Raw genomic sequence first — 18,550 nt, 5'->3', positions numbered from 1 at the left:
CCAGCTCTTTACTTCACCCCCTTTCCCTCTCCCGTTTCACCTACCGCCTACCACCTTGTACTTCTTCCTCCCCTCCCCCCCACCTTCTTGCTCTAGCTTGTCCTTTTTTCCAGTCCTGAGGAAGGGTCTCGACCCAAAACGTCAACTGTTTACTCTTTGCCATAGACACTGCATGGCCTGCTGAATTCCTCCGGCATTTTGTGTGTGTTGCCTGGCAGTTAATGGTTATGCTATTAATAATATATTAATAGTTGTATTGTCCTTTTATGTTTGATCTCCCAAAGTGCAACACTTCACATTAGGCTGGTTTAAACTGCATCTGCCATATCTGCAACTAATCTATATTCTTCTGTAAAATTTGGTAATTGTACTCACCAGCTGTAACAACAGCAACCTTTGTATCATATACAAACTTAATAACCCACCCATCTATATTTTCACCCAAGTCATCTATAAATAACACAAGCATCCGAAATTCCTCAACGGATCTCTGCACAACAGCATTAGACTTGAAGTAATGATGTTTTGCAGGGAACAAGGGCCAGCTGGAATAATTTCACTATCCTTCTGTCTTCTGCGGGCAAGCCAATTCTGAATCCAAACGGCCAGTTCACCATGGATCCCATGCATTTAATCTTTTCGATGAGTCACTTGTGAGGGACGTTGTCAAGTTCCTAGTAAACTGCACAGGAAGCCATACAGACTGTCCCTAATTTTGCCAAATGCTCATAAATGCTATGCTTAAGAATCCTCACCAGTAGCATCCCTACCACTGATGTGAGACTCACCAGTTTATGTTTCCAGAGATAACTCTATTTTCCTTCTTGAATAACAAATGACATTAGCTACTCATCAGTCTTTCAAGGCTTCACCCGTGGCAAGATAGGATATAAAGCTCTTCATCAAGGCCCCAGAAATTTCATGTCTTGTCTCTCTCAACAATCTGGGGTATTTTCCATCCAGAATGTAGAAAATCCATCTTTAAGAGACCCAATGCTGTTTCCTTCTTTATTTCAAAATGCCATCGCATATTAACATACTTCACATTGATTTCCCTATTCTCCATACTCTTCCCCTTGGTAAGTACTGATGCAAAGTACTCAGTTAGAACCTTTCCCACAGAAAAGGGAAGAGAAGTAAACCACTTACCCCCCTTGATTCTACTCTGTCAGTCATAATGTCATGACTGGATCAACATTCCTCAAGTCCACATTCCTACCCTTTACCCCATCGCTCTCAATAAGCAGACAGCATCCATACTATCTGTGTTGTCAACTGGGGAAAAAAATCATATAGATCAACAACTGAATCTGAAATTATCCTTCTTTCGACATGATCCTGAAAATAAATGGAACTACAGTCTTCTGACTCTTCAACTGAAGTCTAAGAATATATTGACTCTTCCTAAGCTTAAAACTTATTGATCATCCCTTTAAGTAGCAAGGGGTCAGGGCCCCATGAAGGATGGATTTCCCCAGCCCACAATACAAGTTAAATATGTTTCTATGATACAACCTGTGACTATAGCAGTGGCCTTGAAATTACCCCAACACATTTTCTCGTGTTCCTTGCATTGATGCATGTCCAAAACATTTAAGATAAACAATAACATTCATAATTCAAGAACAAGTTTGCAATACAAATCAGCCACATTGTGCAATAAAATGTGTACACTACACAGCAGTTTGTAGACTATTATCTTACTTATCCATAAATGTGCTAACAGTATCCTTATTTGAGATATTTTTGCATTCATTTTATTCAGTAAAGTGGCTTTACATCGTTCAAGTTCAATCGGTGAGACGGAGGGGATAGTCTGGTATTTAGCCCTCTGCCTGCTTTTGGCCTGGCTGATAATTGCAGTCACACTATCTAAAGGAATTAAATCTTCAGGAAAGGTAAAATAATTTGTGATGAGTAAAGTGGAAATTCTGGTAACAATCAACAATACAACTGCAATTTATGAATTATTTGAGAAGTGTGCTGGTTTATCTCAAATGTGATGTTAATAATTAGGCAACTGCGGATTCCATTATTCATGAGTCCTGCCCACCTAAACGATATCTGAAGACCTTTCTCCTGAAAGAAACAGTCACAGTTCCCTGGACCTCTGAAAGCACTACTGGTCAGACTTCCCCTTTCTACTCTTCACTTCAGAATATGTTGACTTTATAACATGTGAGAAAGCATGTAAAAGATCTGAGCTAGAATAAACAGAAGGAACAACAGTATAACTGCTGAACAATGTTATTTTTAAAATATGTATCAAACCAGGGAAGTGGAGAGATGAAAGGTGGGCTCTGGAAAGGACTTGGCATTTTCGTTAGCCATAAGCAAGGTGCCAAAAAACTGGAGCGAACATTGTTCCTAGATAAAAATGGCAGCAGGTGTAAGCCAGGTAACAGGCCAATGCACCATACATAAATGCTAAGGAGAAAATCCTAAGGGATAGGATTTGTATACTTTGGAAAGACAGGTGCTGATCAAAAATAAGTCAAGATGGTTTTGTGCTTGTGAAATCCTGCTTCACTAATGTAATTGAATTTTTTGAGGACGTAATTAAGAAGAACAATGAAAGGTTTCAGTAAAACATCTGACTTGCATGGTAGACTGGTCAAGAATGGTAAGGCACATGGGATCTGGGGCACACTGGCAAAACAGATCCAAAATAGGAGACTGAGAGTAGTGGTGGAAGGGTTCCTTTCTGATTGGAAATCTATGACTACTGATATATCGCAGGGGTCAGTGCTGGATCCCCTGAAGTTTATGATATTTACTAACAACTTGGATGTCTATGGAAGAGGTAGGATTAATACATTTGCAAATTACATGAAAGGTAGGTGATGTTGTAGACAAAGACAAAGGTGTCTAAAACTACATAAGGTAGAAATCAGGTGAAATGTTGGACAGAGTATTGGCAGGTGAAATTATCCCTGAAAATTATGAGGTAATGCATTTTCAAATAAGGTTAGAACATATCCACAGGGAATGTTGATAAACAGAGGGGCATTGGGGTTCAAATCCATGGTTCCCTTGAAGTGTCAATACAGGAGTATAAAGACAAACAAGACATTTGACATACTTGCTTTTGTAGGTCAAGGCATAGAATATAAGAGTTGGGATGGTAAGTTGCAGTTTTACAAAACAGTGGATAGACTACATTTGGAGTATAGTGTATAGATCTGGTTGTTACACTACAGAAAGGATTTAATTGTATTGGAGAGCGCAGAGAAGTTTCTCCAGGATGTTGCCTGAATTGGAGATTTTAGTTATGAGAAGAGATTAAGAATACTGAGTACAGGCATGGAGTGAATATGGCAAAGGTATATTAGAGGTATATTAAATTATAAGAGGCATAGATATAGATTACATAAATTATTTTTCTTGTAGTAGGTATCATAAACAAGAAGGTATAGATTTAAGGTGAGAGAAAAGAATTGAAGGGAAAGATTTTTTAACGCAATGAATGGTTGATATCTGGATCTCACTCCCAGCAAAGGTAGGGAGTTGGTTACAATCATTGCATGAATGAAAAATTTAAAAAGGCAATTACATAAACAAAATTTAGACAGATACAGACTTTAGGAAGGAAAGTAACATTAGTGTGGATGAGCAAAGAGGTCAGCACGGGTCATTAATGTGGTAGGTCAAAGGTTGTACAACTCTGACTCAGTGACAACTGAAATAGAAATGTGGAAGTTGAATTAGAATCAGATCAGGTAGAGAAAGTAAATGTGAGGGAAAGTAATATTGCCTTAAGAAAAGGAGAGAAAAATAAGAAAACAATTTAAAACAATTAAATATTTGGCTTTTAAAATGTCTTGACGAAAACTTACAACTGAAGGAGGTGAGGTACCATGTTTAAATCATTCCCTTCTTAGGACAGAGGAGGATGGAAGTTTGACTCAGGTGCATCAAAATTTATCATGCCATTCTAAAAGTCATAAGAACATAAGAAATAGGAGCAGGAGTGGGACATCTGGCCCATCAAGCCTGCCCTGCCATTCAATAAGATCATCTGTCAGTAAATTCAGCTCCATCTACCTGCCTTTTCCCCATAACCCTTAATTCCCTTACTATGTAAAAACCTATCTAACTGTATCTTAAATATACTCAGTGAAGAAGCCTCAACTGCTTCCCTGGGCAGAGAATTCCACAGATTCACCACTCTCTGGGAAAAACAGTTTCTCCTCATCTCCATCCTAAATCTTCTCCCCTGAATCTTGAGGCAATGTCCCCTAGTTCTAGTCTCACCTACCAATGGAAACAATTTTCCTACTTCTGTCTTATCTATCCCTTTCAAAAGTTTGTATGTTTCTATAAGATCCCCTCTCATTCTTCTGAACTCCAGAAGGTATAGTCTATCTGTATTCCATCTTGTATTCCATCTGCCAGACCTTGGCCCGCTCACTTAACCTATCTATATCCCTCTACAGACTCTCCACATCCTCTGTACAATTTGCTTTTCCACTCAGTTTAGTGTCATCAGCAAATTTTGCTATGCTACACTCAGTCTCCTCTTTCAAATCATCAATGTAAGTGGTAAACAGCTGTGGGCCTAGCACCGACCCCTGCAGCACCCCACTCACCACCAACTGCCAACCGGAGAAACACCCATTTATACCAACTCTCTGCCTTCTATTGGTTAACCAATCAACTATCTATGCTAATACACTTCCTCCAACTCCACGCATCTGTATCTTATTTATAAGTCTCTTGTGTGGCACTTTATTGAATGCCTTCTGGAAATCCAAGTATACAACATCCACTTGTTCCCTTCTAGCCACTGCACTCATTATGTCCTCAAAGAACTCCAGTAAGTTTGTCAAACAGGACCTGCCATTTCTGAATCCATGCTGCATCTGTCTAATGGAACCACTCCTTTCTAAATATATCATTATTTCTTACTTAATGACAGCTTCAAGCATTTTCCTGAATACAGATGTTAAGCTAACTGGCCTATAGTTGCAAACAACAGGAATTCTGCAGATGCTGGAAATTCAAGCAACATACATCAAAGTTGCTGGTGAACGCAGCAGGCCAAGCAGCATCTATAGGAAGAGGTGCAGTCGACGTTTCAGGCCGAGACCCTTCGTCCTGACGAAGGGTCTCGGCCTGAAATGTCGACTGCACCTCTTCCTATAGATGCTGCTTGGCCTGCTGCATTCACCAGCAACTTTGATGTATGTGGCCTATAGTTGCCTGTCTTTTGCCTACATCCTTTTTTGAAAAGTGACATGACATTTGCTGTCTTCCAATCTGCCGAGACCTGCCCAGAGTCTAGAGAGTTTTGATAAATGATTACCAACACATCTACTATAACCTCTAGCAATTCCTTCAGCACCCTGCGATGCATCCCATCAGGACCAGGGGACTTATCTACCTTCAAGCCCTCCAGTTGGCTCATCACTATCTCTTTAGTGACAGTGATTTTATCAAGGTCCTCACCTCCTACTTCGTCCATAACATCTTTCTTTGGCATATTAGACGAGTCCTCCACCATGAAGACTGACACAAAATAGTTGTTCAATGCCTCAGCCATTTCCTTATCACCCAATATCAATTTCCCCTTCTCATCTTCGAAGGGACCTACATTGACTTTAGCCACCCTCTTCCGCTTTATATATTTATAACAACTTTTGCTATCTGTTTTTATATTTTGTGCTAATTTACTTTATACGCCGTCTTCCCTTTCCTTATTTCTTGTTTAGTTGTTCTCTGTTGCTTTTTAAAGTTTTATCAATCCTCCAGTCTCCCATTACTCTTTGCAACTTTGTACACATGAGCTTTTAATTTGATACTATCTTTTATTTCCTTAGTTATTCAAGGCTGGCTGTCCCCACACTTACTGTCCTTACTTTTGACTGGAATATACTTCTGTTGAGCACTGTCAAAAATCTCTTTAAAAGTATTCCACTGTTCCTCGAATGTCCTACCAAATAGTCGGTGCTCCCAATCTACATGAGGCAACTCCTCCCTCATCCTGTTGTAGTCTCCCTTGTTCAAGCATAGTACACTAGCTCATCCTCCATCTGAATGCGAAAGAAAGTCCTTTCTCAATAACAATTTATTTTTGCATGGTTAATTTAACAAACATAGAAACATAGAAACATAGAAAACCTACAGCACAATACAGGCCCTTCGGCCCACAAAGTTGTGCCGAACATGCCCCTACCTTAGAAATTACTAGACTTCCCCATAGCCCTCTATTCTTCTAAGCTCCATGTACCTATCCAAAAGTCTCTTAAAAGACCCTATCGTATCCGCCTCCACCACCGTTGCCGGCAGCCCATTCCATGCACTCACCACTCTCTGAGTAAAAAACTTACCCCTGACATCTCCTCTGTACCTACTCCCCAGCACCTTAAACCTGTGTCCTCTTGTAGCAACCATTTCAGCCCTGAGAAAAAGCCTCTGACTATCCACATGATCAATGCCTCTCATCATTTTATACACCTCATTCAGGTCACCTCTCATCCTCCATCACTCCAAGGAGAAAAGGCCGAGTTCACTCAACCTGTTTTCATAAGGCATGCTCCCCAATCCAGGCAACATACTTGTAAATCTCTGCACCCTTTCTATGGCTTCCACATCCTTCCTGTAGAGAGGCGACCAGAACTGAGCACAGTACTCCAAGTGGGGTCTGACCAGGGTCCTATATAGCTGCAACATTACCTCTCGGCTCCTAAATTCAATTCCATGATAAATGAAGGCCAATACAACGTATGCCTTCTTAACCACAGCATCAACCTGAACAGCTGCTTTGAGTGTCCTATGGACTCGGACCCCAAGATCCCTCTGATCCTCCACACTGCCAAGAGTTTTACCATTAATACTATATTCTGCCATCATATTTGACCTACCAAAATGAACCACTTCACACTTATCTGGGATGAACTCCATCTGCCACTTCTCAGCCCAGTTTTGCATCCTATCAATATCCCACTGACAGCCCTCCACACTATCCACAACACCTTCAACCTTCGTGTCATCCGCAAACTTACTAACCCATCCCTCCACTTCCTCATCAAGGTCATTTATAAAAATCACGAAGTGTAAGGGTCCCAGAACAGTTCCCTGAGGCACACCACTGGTCACCGACCTCCATGCAGAATATGACCCGTCTACAACCACTCTTTGCCTTCTATGGGCAAGCCAGTTCTGGGTCCACAAGGCAATGTCCCCTTGGATCCCATGCCTCCTTACTTTCTCAATAAGCCTTGCATGAGGTAACTTATCAAATACCTTGCTGAAATCCATATACACTACATCTACTGCTCTTCCTTCATCAACGTGTTTAATCACACCCTCAAAAAATTCAATTAGGCTCGTAAAGCACGACCTGCCCTTGACAAAGTCATGCTGACTGTTCCTAATCATATTATACCTCTCCAAATGTTCATAAATCCTGCCTCTCAGGATCTTCTCCATCAATTTACCGAGCCCTGAAGTAAGGATCACTGGTCTATAATTTCCTGGGCTATCTCTACTCCCGTTCTTGAGTAAAGGAACAACATCCGCAACCCTCCAATCATCCGGAACCTCTCCCGTCCTCATCGATGATTCAAAGATCATCGCCAAAGGCTCAGCAATCTCCTCCCTCGCCTCCCACAGTAGCCTGGGGTACATCTCATCAGGTCCCAGCGATTTATCCAACTTGATGCTTTCCAAATCCTCTTTCTTAATATCTACCTGCTCAAGCTTTTCAGTCTGCTGCAAGTAAACACTACCATCACCAAGATCCTTTTCCATACTGAATACTGAAGTAAAGTATTCATTCAGTACCCCTGCTATTTTCTTTGGTTCCATACACACTTTCCCACTGTCACACTTGATAGGTCCTATTCTTTCATGTATCATCCTCCTGCTCTTCACATACTTGTAGAATGCCTTGGGGTTTTCCTTAATCCTGCCCGCCAAGGCCTTCTCATGGCCCTTTCTGGCTCTCCTAATCTCCTTTTTAAGCTCCTTCCTGTTAGACTTATAGTCTTCGAGATCCCTAACATCACCTAGTTCTCTGAACCTTTTGTAAGCTTTTCTTTTCTTCTTGACTAGATTTATTACAGCCTTTGTACACTACGGTTCCTGTACCCTACCATAACTTCCCTGTCTCATTGGAATGTACCTATGCAGAACTCCACACAAATATCCCCTGAATATTTGCCACATTTTTTCCTTAGTTTTCCCTGAGAACATCTGTTCCCAATTTAAGCTTCCGATTTCCTGCCTGATAGCCTCATAATTCCCCTTACTCCAATTAAACGCTTTTCTAACTTGTCTGTTCCTAACTCTCTCCAAAGCTATTGTAAAGGAGGTAGAATTATGATCACTATCTCCAAGATGCTCTCCCACTGTGAGATCTGACACCTGACCAGGTTCATTTCCCAATACCAAATCAAGTACAGTCTCTCCTCTTGTTGGTTTATCTACTTAATGTGTCAAGAATCCTTCCTGCACACACCAAACAAACTCCACCCCACCTTAACCCCTTGTCCTAGGGAGATGCCAATCGATATTTGGGAAATTAAAATCTCCCATCACGACAAATCTTTTATAAGCAGTTACAATCAAATCCAACAAGCATTTAAAAATAATATTGCAGCTAAAGATAAGATCCCATTTCTGTCAAGAAAATTGTGGTATTTTACAAACAGTGCACTTGGTTCAATAAATTTATAATTAACAAATATTTTGTCTGTCCCTAAGCATTAGGCATTTAATTATTAAGTATGGGATCTTTTGTTTTTGGAAGCAAAATCCATCTCAAATTTGCCCTACTTAAGTTCAGTAAAATAATATCCAAAAGAAATATGTTTTTATGTAATTACAATTCATCAAATTAACTTTTGGTATTCTCTGCTTCTTTTATAATCCTTTGTTGTTTGTGAATCTACTGTCCATAATCAGGTGGTTTATTTCACTGCAACGTTCCCTTATGTGGTTCTCATTATACTCCTGATCCGAGGTGCGACCCTGGATGGAGCCTATAAAGGAATTCAATTCTACATTGGAAGCCAGTCAGATATCAGTAGACTAGCTGATGCTGAGGTATGTGCACCAATAATCTATAAAAGCAGCTGTATTTCTTAGTCAAACCAAGTTTGTGTTTTACTTTTCTTTATTTCACTGATTTATGAAAAATTAAAATTATAAACAACTGCCACTTTTTGGAATATTTATACATGAGGAAAATTACCTTGGTTACTGTATTTTAATTAATAGAGTTAGAAGAAAATTGCTACCAAATAATAAAGACTGAGAACTTTGATTTATATTTTAATATTTAATTTTTACAGATAGGATATTACAGCAGACATGGAGAAGATTTTTTTAAAATGCAATCAGATGGAATAAGATATGATAGAATTGGGAGGGAGAGGATTTTAAAGAAATCCAATGCAATAACGACTATATTACATTCTTCATACCTTCATTTTAGTGTCTTGTAAACAATATACTAATAAGATTGGGGCAGGTTACATAAAAACAATAAAGTGGGATTCCAATATTATGAAATGACACTTACTGACATAAGATCTGATTATTAAATGGTGAATTTCTCATTGCATTTTAATTATTCTACTTACTGCTACTTTTAACAAAGATAAAAGTTAATACACATTCAACATGACGTGTTTAAAATATAACATTATCAATCTCCATGAAGAGAAAATCTGCAGATACTGGAAATCCAAGCAACACACACAAAATTCTGGAGAAACTCAGCAGGCCAGGCAGCATCTATGGAAAAAAGTATAGTTGACGTTTCAGTCGGAGACCCTTCCTCGGGAATCAATCTAGTATTCTGGAGGAAATTAGATAAAGTGAAAAGTTTATCCATCTTTTCTATTAATTACTGACAAAAGGATTTTCAGTTGTTCAGCTCATTATGAAGGTGTAATACAAAGTAGTAACTTCCAATGTAATTGTATGCAAAACTGATGCGCAATCTCCCGTGTTAATTAATTCTACCTTCCATTTATCAGGTCTGGAAAGATGCTGCAACTCAGATATTCTATTCATTATCAGTTGCTTGGGGAGGTTTAACAGCACTGTCATCCTACAATAGATTCCACAACAACTGTTACAAAGATGCCATCACTGTCTGTATTATTAATTGTGCTACAAGTATTTTTGCTGGATTTGCCATCTTCTCTGTCCTTGGACATATGGCTCACATACAAGACAAGCTTGTTTCAGAAGTTGCAAAATCAGGTACCTCACAAGCAGACCTATTATCTTCAATACCCAATGAGGTAGAAGTGAACTTCTCAAGAAACATGGCATTTTCACCCTATTGGCAAAACTGTGTTAGTTTTAAGCTAAATGTGATAGGCAGTCTTTCATCTGCACATGAAAGCAGATGTGCAACTCTCAGGCTATATAGCTTTGGCCATATAACCCAAACAAGCTGTGGCCATCATTGATTTAATTGATTTGATTTGGATGTATTACATGTGATTGGTTAATATTGGTTTCACTTCTGGGATCTAGAATCAAATCCATTCCGGATTAACGGAGGGACTCATAACCACAACGACAGCTGTATGCAAGAGTCCTGCCTGGAAAGAGTTTATGCAGATTATATCTCGGTACTTGTGGCATGGACAACAGCAAAAAACTGGAAAGATTGATTTGGTGATACCCAGGATGGCTGTTATGGCTGTTTGGGGCAATGGGAAAATGGCATCATGGAACAAGATCGTCAAATCTGAAAGAGGGAAGAACATACATTGCTAGGGCAAAGTAGAAGGATACTTTCCTCTACAGATGGCTTTAATAAGAGCTTGAGACCGTAAATAGAAAATGTCAATTTCACCAGCACATAGCCTATTGTAGAATAGCTATCCGTGGCAGACTAAAATGCACAATTATACCACCAAAACTGATAGAACTCAGCTATGTATAATAATAAAAATAATAATCATTTCAAAGGTGACAACATTTACATTGTTTGGTTTGGAGTAAGATTAATTGCAGCGTTTAATTTGTTTCCCTGCTTAGGTTTTGGTTTGGCTTTCATTGCCTATCCAGAGGCTCTCGCACAGCTGCCAGCAGCACCATTTTGGTCAATTTTGTTTTTCTTCATGCTGGTCACACTCGGACTTGACAGTCAGTTTGCAAATATAGGTAAGAATTACATTACTTCATTACTTTATCAAATTATGGTATTGCTTTGCACTGTTGTAACTATATGTTATAGTTATGTGGTTTTGTAAGTTTTGGTCCTGGTTTGTCCTGTGTTTCTTGTGATATCATTCTGGAGGAACGTTGTATCATTTCTTAATGCATGCATTTCTAAATGACAATAAACAAGGACTGAGTGTCCTCATAATCTAATCTAATCTTTATATTATTATAAGCAATCTCTTAAGATGGAGCTGAATTTCTTTCTACTCTGGTTGTGTGGCTTCCAAGATGATTGATATAGGAACCACAGATTGATGCTGTTGAGAAGGGAGGATTGTTTGTTTGTGAAGTGGTGCATTTCTTCCACTATTTATTGTACATGGATTTTTCTTGTGGTCTCAGTGCACAGACTCAACAAATAGTACTTACTTTTCTCCAAAGATTAATGCCTGAAGTACTACATTTATATTAATGCACAAGTGTTTGAGTATACAGTGGCATGCAAAAGTTTGGGCACCCCTTGTCAAAATGTCTGTTACTGTGAATAGTTAAGTGAGTAGAAGATGAACTGATCTCCAAAAATCATAAAGTTAAGGATGAAACATTCTTTTCAACATATTAAGCAAGATTAATGTATTATTTTTGTTTTGTACAATGTTAGAGTGAAAAAAAGAAAGGAGCACCATGCAAAAGTTTAGGCACCCCAAGAGATTTGAGCTTTCAGATAACTTTTACCAAGGGCTCAGACCTTAATTAGCTTGTTAGGGCTATGGTTTGTTCACAGTCATCGTTAGGAAAGGCCAGGTGAAGCAAATTCCAAAGCTTTATATATACCCTGACTCCGCAAACCTTGTCCCAACAATCAGCAGCCATGGGCTCCTCTAAGCAGCTGCCTAGCACTCTGAAAATTAAAATCAATGATGCCCACAAAGCAGGAGAGGGCTATAAGAAGATAGCAAAGCGTTTTCAGATAGCCGTTTCCTCCGTTCGTAATGTAATTAAGAAATTACAGTTAACAGGAATGGTGGAGGCCAAGTTGAGGTCTGTGAGGCCAAGAAAAATTTCAGAGAGAACCGCTCATAGGATTGCTAGAAAGGCAAATCAAAACCCCCGTTTGACTGCAAAAGACCTTTAGGAAGATTTAGCAGACTCTGGAGTGGTGGTGCGCTGTTCTACTGTGCAGCGACACCTGCACAAATATGACCTTCATGGAAGAGTCATCAGAAGAAAACCTTTCCTACGTCCTCACCACAAAATTCAGCATCAGAAGTTTGCAAAGGAACATCTAAACAAGCCTGATGCATTTTGGAAACAAGTCCTGTGGACTGACGAAGCTAAAATAGAACTTTTTGGCCACAATGAGCCAAATGGTATGTTTGGAGAAAAAAGGTCGCGGAATTTCATGAAAAGAACACCTCTCCGACTGTTAAGCACGGGGGTGGATCGATCGTGCTTTAGGCTTGTGTTGCAGCCAGTGGCACGGGGAACATTTCACTGGTAGAGGGAAGAAGGAATTCAATTAAGTACCAGCAAATTTTGGAAGCAGACATCACACTGTATGTAAAAAAGCTGAAGATGAAAAGAGGATGGCTTCTACAACAGGATATTGATCCTAAACACCTCAAAATCCACAATGAACTACCTCAAGAGGCGCAAGCTGAAGGTTTTGCCATGGCCCTCACAGTCCCCCGACCTAAACATCATCGAAAATCTGTGGATAGACCTCAAAAGAGCAGTGCATGCAAGACGGCCCAAGAATCTCACAGAACTAGAAGCCTTTTGCAAGGAAGAATGGGCGAAAATCCCCCAAACAAGAATTAGCTGGCTATGGAAAGCGTCCACAAGCTGTGATACTTGCCAGAGGGGGTGTTACTAAGTACTGACCATGCAGGGTGCCCAAGTTTTTGCTTCGGGCCTTTTCCTTTTTTGTTATTTTGAAACTGTAAAAGATGGAAATAAAAAAGTAAATTTGTTTAAAATATTAAAGAAATGTGTCATCTTTAACTTTTTGCTTTTTGGAGATCAGTTCATCTTTTATTCGCTTAGCTGTTCACAGTAACAGAAATTTTGACCAGGGGTGCCCAAACTTTTGCATGCCACTGTATGTGTTAGTTATCCACTTGGTAAGATACTGAAGTCCACAGCTTACTAGAAATAGGTATTGAGTCTTGCCTGTACCTATTTTCACAATCAAACGTTATATCTAATTCTTTCAGAGACATTGGTGACTCCTGAGTCATTTGTGATGTTTGACAATTAATATCTCATTTATGATTTTCTATCCTTAAAACTTAATGATAAAATTTAATTGCAAAGTCCCAATTGAAAAGCATTCCATTCACAGCATAGAAAGGAAAAATCATGTTAACTCATCAGAACATTGCCAACAACAGGAATTCTGCAGATGCTGGAAATTCAAGCAACATACATCAAAGTTGCTGGTGAACGCAGCAGGTACTGCACCTCTTCCTATAGATGCTGCTTGGCCTGCTGCGTTCACCAGCAACTTTGAAGAACATTGCCATTCTTGTTTCTTTAATCTTTTGATGTACATGTGATAAATAAATCTTAATGTGATCACTGATAATCAGCTCAATCTTATTTCTTGGACCTTGTAGCTTTTCAAATCAATCCACAACTGTTCTGTAGATTCTTTCAGTCCAATGTGCTAGACTTACTTCTGCATCCTGCAAGGCGCTATTGTTTGTATATTACCAAATACAGGTAATCAAATTTTATGAATTGCTAGCACCAGTCCAACTTAGCATACAATGCTTTGTATCTCTTAAAGAAGAGGAGGATTGCTGCATCATTGGGAAATGGTAGTCATTTTGGATTTGCTAGAAGGCATATGCCATGAACAAGAGATAAATCAGTTGCCAAAATTTACAGTCTTTCCATTGGAACTTTATTGAGGGTGGTGGAGGGAGCAAAAGCAATAACCTGAATCATCAAATGGTTAAAAAGACTCCAAGAAATGTGTTCATAAGGTAACATGAGGCTGCAACTGTGTAGTTCCCTTGACTTGAAGCTCTGAACCACCACAAATCTTCGGACTGATGTTAATGAGTTCTATGAAAATTCTTCAGAGGGATATATAAAGCAAAAGTATTGGTTAAGAGTGTCAATGGCCTCCTCTAGCAGTTTGAGTGCAGCAGAGTGGTTCTATGCATTTTGCCTTCTTGTGCAGGTGTTGCTCATTCGGCAACCTCTCCTGTGTGAAATGTTTCCTACTTTCCATCTATGTTTCCTACTGCTCTGTTTGTTCTTATTAAAGACAGACTTGGCATAGGAAGCTGCCTGAACATTTTATTCTGAACTGCTGCAGCTCAACACTGCCCACATGCAACCAGGTCATCATCAAAACTTCCAGTTCCAGGTGAACCGCCCACGTTGCCCACTGGGAACTGGAGTTCTTTATTATGTACACACATAATAACCATCATCCCCCTTGAAAGAAAACAAACACAATGCTATATCCTCATAAACCTGCAAGGAACAATAATGCTTTCCAACAAAGTATCTACATTCTGCAGCCAGTCTCTTCTTAACTCACAACTTTCAATCAGTCTCTGAGGTGGTTTAATGATCCTTTTTGGTCTTACATTTGTTTATACAGGCGTATTGCTTGCATTTGTTACATAATAACAGACCTAATATGCCCTCATTAGTTTCCATACCTCTGGTCAATTTTCTTGCCGTTCTCCTCTGTTCCAAGGAAAATAAACACAGCCAATCCAGGCTCTGCATTGCACCAAAATGCTCCAACTCTCCCAACACCCTGCCGAGTTTCCTCTACACACATTCTGGTGTAATGTTGCCTTTTGTACGTTGTATGTAAGTAACTATACACAAGCAAACCACACAGGTGCTAATGGCAATCGGTATGAATTTCACATTACCTGTGGTCCCATTGTATTCATAACAGAACCAAACCAACACCCATGGCAATTAACCATCACAACAAAATAAATTTTAGGAATTATCTTGCTCATGTCCTCTTGTTAGTAATTCACCAAGAATCATAAGTGACCATTCATAGTTTTCTTTTTATCGTTTTGTACACCATTACTAGTTATTTTAAACTCATCAATCTCAATGAAGATAGCTCAATTATTTAAATCATTATTTACAACAACAAATAGATAAAATACCACAATGCTATAAATAAGACCCTGACATTTCCTCTGCAATAGGGTTTTTGCATTGGGTAAAACATTCCACATTTGTGTGTGATGTGTGTTTAAACTTTCATAAACAAAACATAACTAAAAGCTGTAAATTTAATATGTTCTACTGTCCATAAGTTCCTTGTCATCACATACAGTTGAAGTCAGAAGTTTACATACACCTTAATCAAACACATTTAAACTCAGTTTTTCACAATTCCTGACATTTAATCCTATCAAACATTCCCTGTCTTAGGTCATTTAGGATCACTACTTTAATTTAAGGATGTGAGTTGGATGATCAGCCGTGATCATAATAAACGGCGGTGCAGGCTTGAAGGGCCGAATGGCCTACTCCTGCACCTATTTTCTATGTTTTCTATGAAATGTCAGAATAATAGTAGAGAGAATGATTTATTTCAGCTTTTATTTCTTTCATCACTTTCCAAGTGGGTCAGAAGTTTACATACACTTTGTTAGTATTTGGTAGCATTGCCTTTAAATTGTTTAACTTGGGTCAAACGTTTTGGATAGCCTTCCACAAGCTTCTCACAGTAAGTTGCTGGAATTTTGTTCCATTCCTTCAGACAGAACTGGTGTAACTGAGTCAGGTTTGTAAGCCTCCCTGCTCGCACACGCTTTTTCAGTTCTGCCCACAAATTTTCTATCAGATTGAGGTCAGAAAATGATGTCAAGTCTGGTTCATCCTTGGGAGCAATTTCCAAATGCCTGAAGGTACCACGTTCATCTGTACAAACAATAGTACGCAAGTATAAACACCATGGCACCACGCAGCCGTCATACCGCTCAGGAAGGAGACGCATTCTGTCTCCTAGAGATGAACGTACTTTGACGCGAAAAGTGTAAATCAATCCCAGAACAACAGCAAAGGACCTTGTGAAGATGCTGGAGGAAACAGGTAGACAAGTATCTATATCCACAGTAAAACAAGTCCTATATCCACATAACCTGAAAGGCTGCTCAGCAAGGAAGAAACCACTGCTCCAAAACCACCATAAAAAAAGCCAGATTACAGTTTGCAAGTGCACATGGGGACAAAGATCCTACTTTTTGGAGAAATGTCCTCTGGTCTTATGAAACAAAAATTGAACTGTTTGGCCACAATGACCATCATTATGTTTGGAGGAAAAAGGGTGAGGCTTGCAAGCTGAAGAACACCATCCCAACCGTGAAGCATGGGGGTGGTAGCATCATGTTGTGGGGGTGCTTTGCTGCAGGAGGGACTGGTGCACTTTACAAAATTGATGGCATCATGAGGAAGGAAAATTATGAGGATATATTGAGGCAACACCTCAAGACATCAGCCAGGAAGTTAAAGCTCGGTCGCAAATGAGTCTTCCAAATGGACAATGACCCCAAGCATACCTCCAAAGTTGTGGCAAAATTGCTTAAGGACAACAAAGTCAAGGTACTGGAGTGGCCATCTCAAAGCCCTGACCTCAATCTGATGGAAAATTTGTGGGCAGAACTGAAAAAGCGTGTGCGAGCAAGGAGGCTTACAAACCTGACTCAGTTACACCAGTTCTGTCTGGAGGAATGGAACAAAATTCCAGCAACTTACTGTGAGAAACTTGTGGAAGGCTATCCAAAACGTTTGACCCAAGTTAAACAATCTAAAAACCAAATACTAACAAGTGTATGTAAACTTCTGACCTACTGGGAAAGTGATGAAAGAAATAAAAGCTGAAATAAATCATTCTCTCTACTATTATTCTGACATTTCACATTCTTAAAATAGTTATCCTAACTGACTTAAGACAGGGAATGTTTTCTAGGATTAAATGTCAGGAATTGTGAAAAACTGAGTTTAAATGTATTTGGCTAAGGTGTATGTAAAGTTCTGACTTCAACTGTATGTATCACATATCTGCTCATCACTTCTGGGAATTTATTGATAATTTTTCGTCACTACCTCTGGGCCATCCATGCAAAAGCAGAACTTACAATGTGGTGAGACTTGCTTCAGACAGACTTAAAGAGAACCTATGTGAGAAAGTCTCAGTGAGTAGACCCTGCACTTAGAACCCATCACAGGTAAGTGCCCATTAAACTAATTACTTACATAGCCTGCTCTCAAGTCCCCTAAACCACCCCATAATGACCTCAATCAACCCAACTCACAAACATCATCCTAGAATCCAAACTACATGACTAACCTCATCTCTCAATCTAATAATCAACCACTACTGGCTATTATTACTCTCAGCATTTCACTTTCACCCTCTCCCCACCACAATTCTTACCTTGACTACCGATCCTCAGATAAGGGGTCTTAGTGTTCTTCAAAAGTTTCAAAGGTAAATTTAACGTCACAAAAGTGTATACAATATACATCCCAAAATTCTTTTACTTCGCAACCATCCACAAAAAAAGAGGAATGCCCCAAAGAATGAATGACAGTTAAGTGATAGAGCCCCAAAACCCCCCAGCTTCCCCTCCCACGCATAAGCAGCAGCAAAGCAACAATCCCCCCTCCCCACCAGCAAAAGAAAGCGTCGGCGCCCTCCACCAAGCACTCAAGCGTGCAGCAAAGCATTAATAAAGACACAGACTTGCAGTACCCCAAAGACTACTCGTTCACCCAGTATTCGACATACCACAGGCTCTCTCTAGCACTCTCTCCCTAATAAGGGAAAAAGAGATGTCTCTATTTCACGAGAGGGGAGACATAACAAACAACTCGCTGATTTACAAGTTGCACTCTAAACTTCCAGTAGTGCTTATCCAATCCCTTTGCCCGATTGTTTACTAACTGAATACAGAATCACTTCTGATACCTAATCCTACCTGCCTACTCTCTTACCTCAATCGCACACACACATAACCTATCCTCAAACATCTCGACTTTTGCAAGCACCACAAAGTTGAAGTACATGATGGAAAAGCCTTACATGTAAAAAACTAGTTCTATAGCATACAATGCTTCATATAACCATATAATATATAACCATACAACCTCAAGTCTCTAACACCACAGACCATCCCTGTGGAGGGGCTTACAATAAAACAGATTCTGGCCCACTAAGAATGAACACAAGAGATTCTGCAGATGCTGGATATCTTGAGCAACAAGCTCAAAATATGAGAGAAATTCAGCAGATCAGACACCATTAATGGAGGGGGATAAACAGCCAATGTGTCAGGTCAAGACCCTTCATCAGAACTGGAAAAGAAGAGGACAAAAAGCAAAATAAGCTGAGAGAGGGGAAAGAGTACAAGCTGGCAGGTGA

The 18,550-nt window shown here is 39.6% G+C and overlaps 1 protein-coding gene across 1 annotated transcript in view; it reads left to right on the top strand.

The window, feature by feature from the left end:
* The window catches only part of LOC134352894 (sodium- and chloride-dependent neutral and basic amino acid transporter B(0+)-like), a 73,438-nt gene that overhangs the window by 19,539 nt on the left and 35,349 nt on the right, over positions 1-18,550 (top strand). Inside the window, exons 6-9 of the mRNA XM_063060476.1 lie at positions 1,766-1,898; positions 8,908-9,048; positions 9,987-10,215; positions 11,005-11,130. Of these exons, the coding sequence (XP_062916546.1) occupies positions 1,766-1,898; positions 8,908-9,048; positions 9,987-10,215; positions 11,005-11,130 (629 nt within the window). The remainder of the gene's footprint in view (positions 1-1,765; positions 1,899-8,907; positions 9,049-9,986; positions 10,216-11,004; positions 11,131-18,550) is intronic.

Source organism: Mobula hypostoma, chromosome 10 (genome assembly GCF_963921235.1).
Source record: "Mobula hypostoma chromosome 10, sMobHyp1.1, whole genome shotgun sequence".
NCBI lineage: Eukaryota > Metazoa > Chordata > Chondrichthyes > Myliobatiformes > Myliobatidae > Mobula > Mobula hypostoma.
This window is presented reverse-complemented; position numbering and strand designations above follow the sequence as displayed.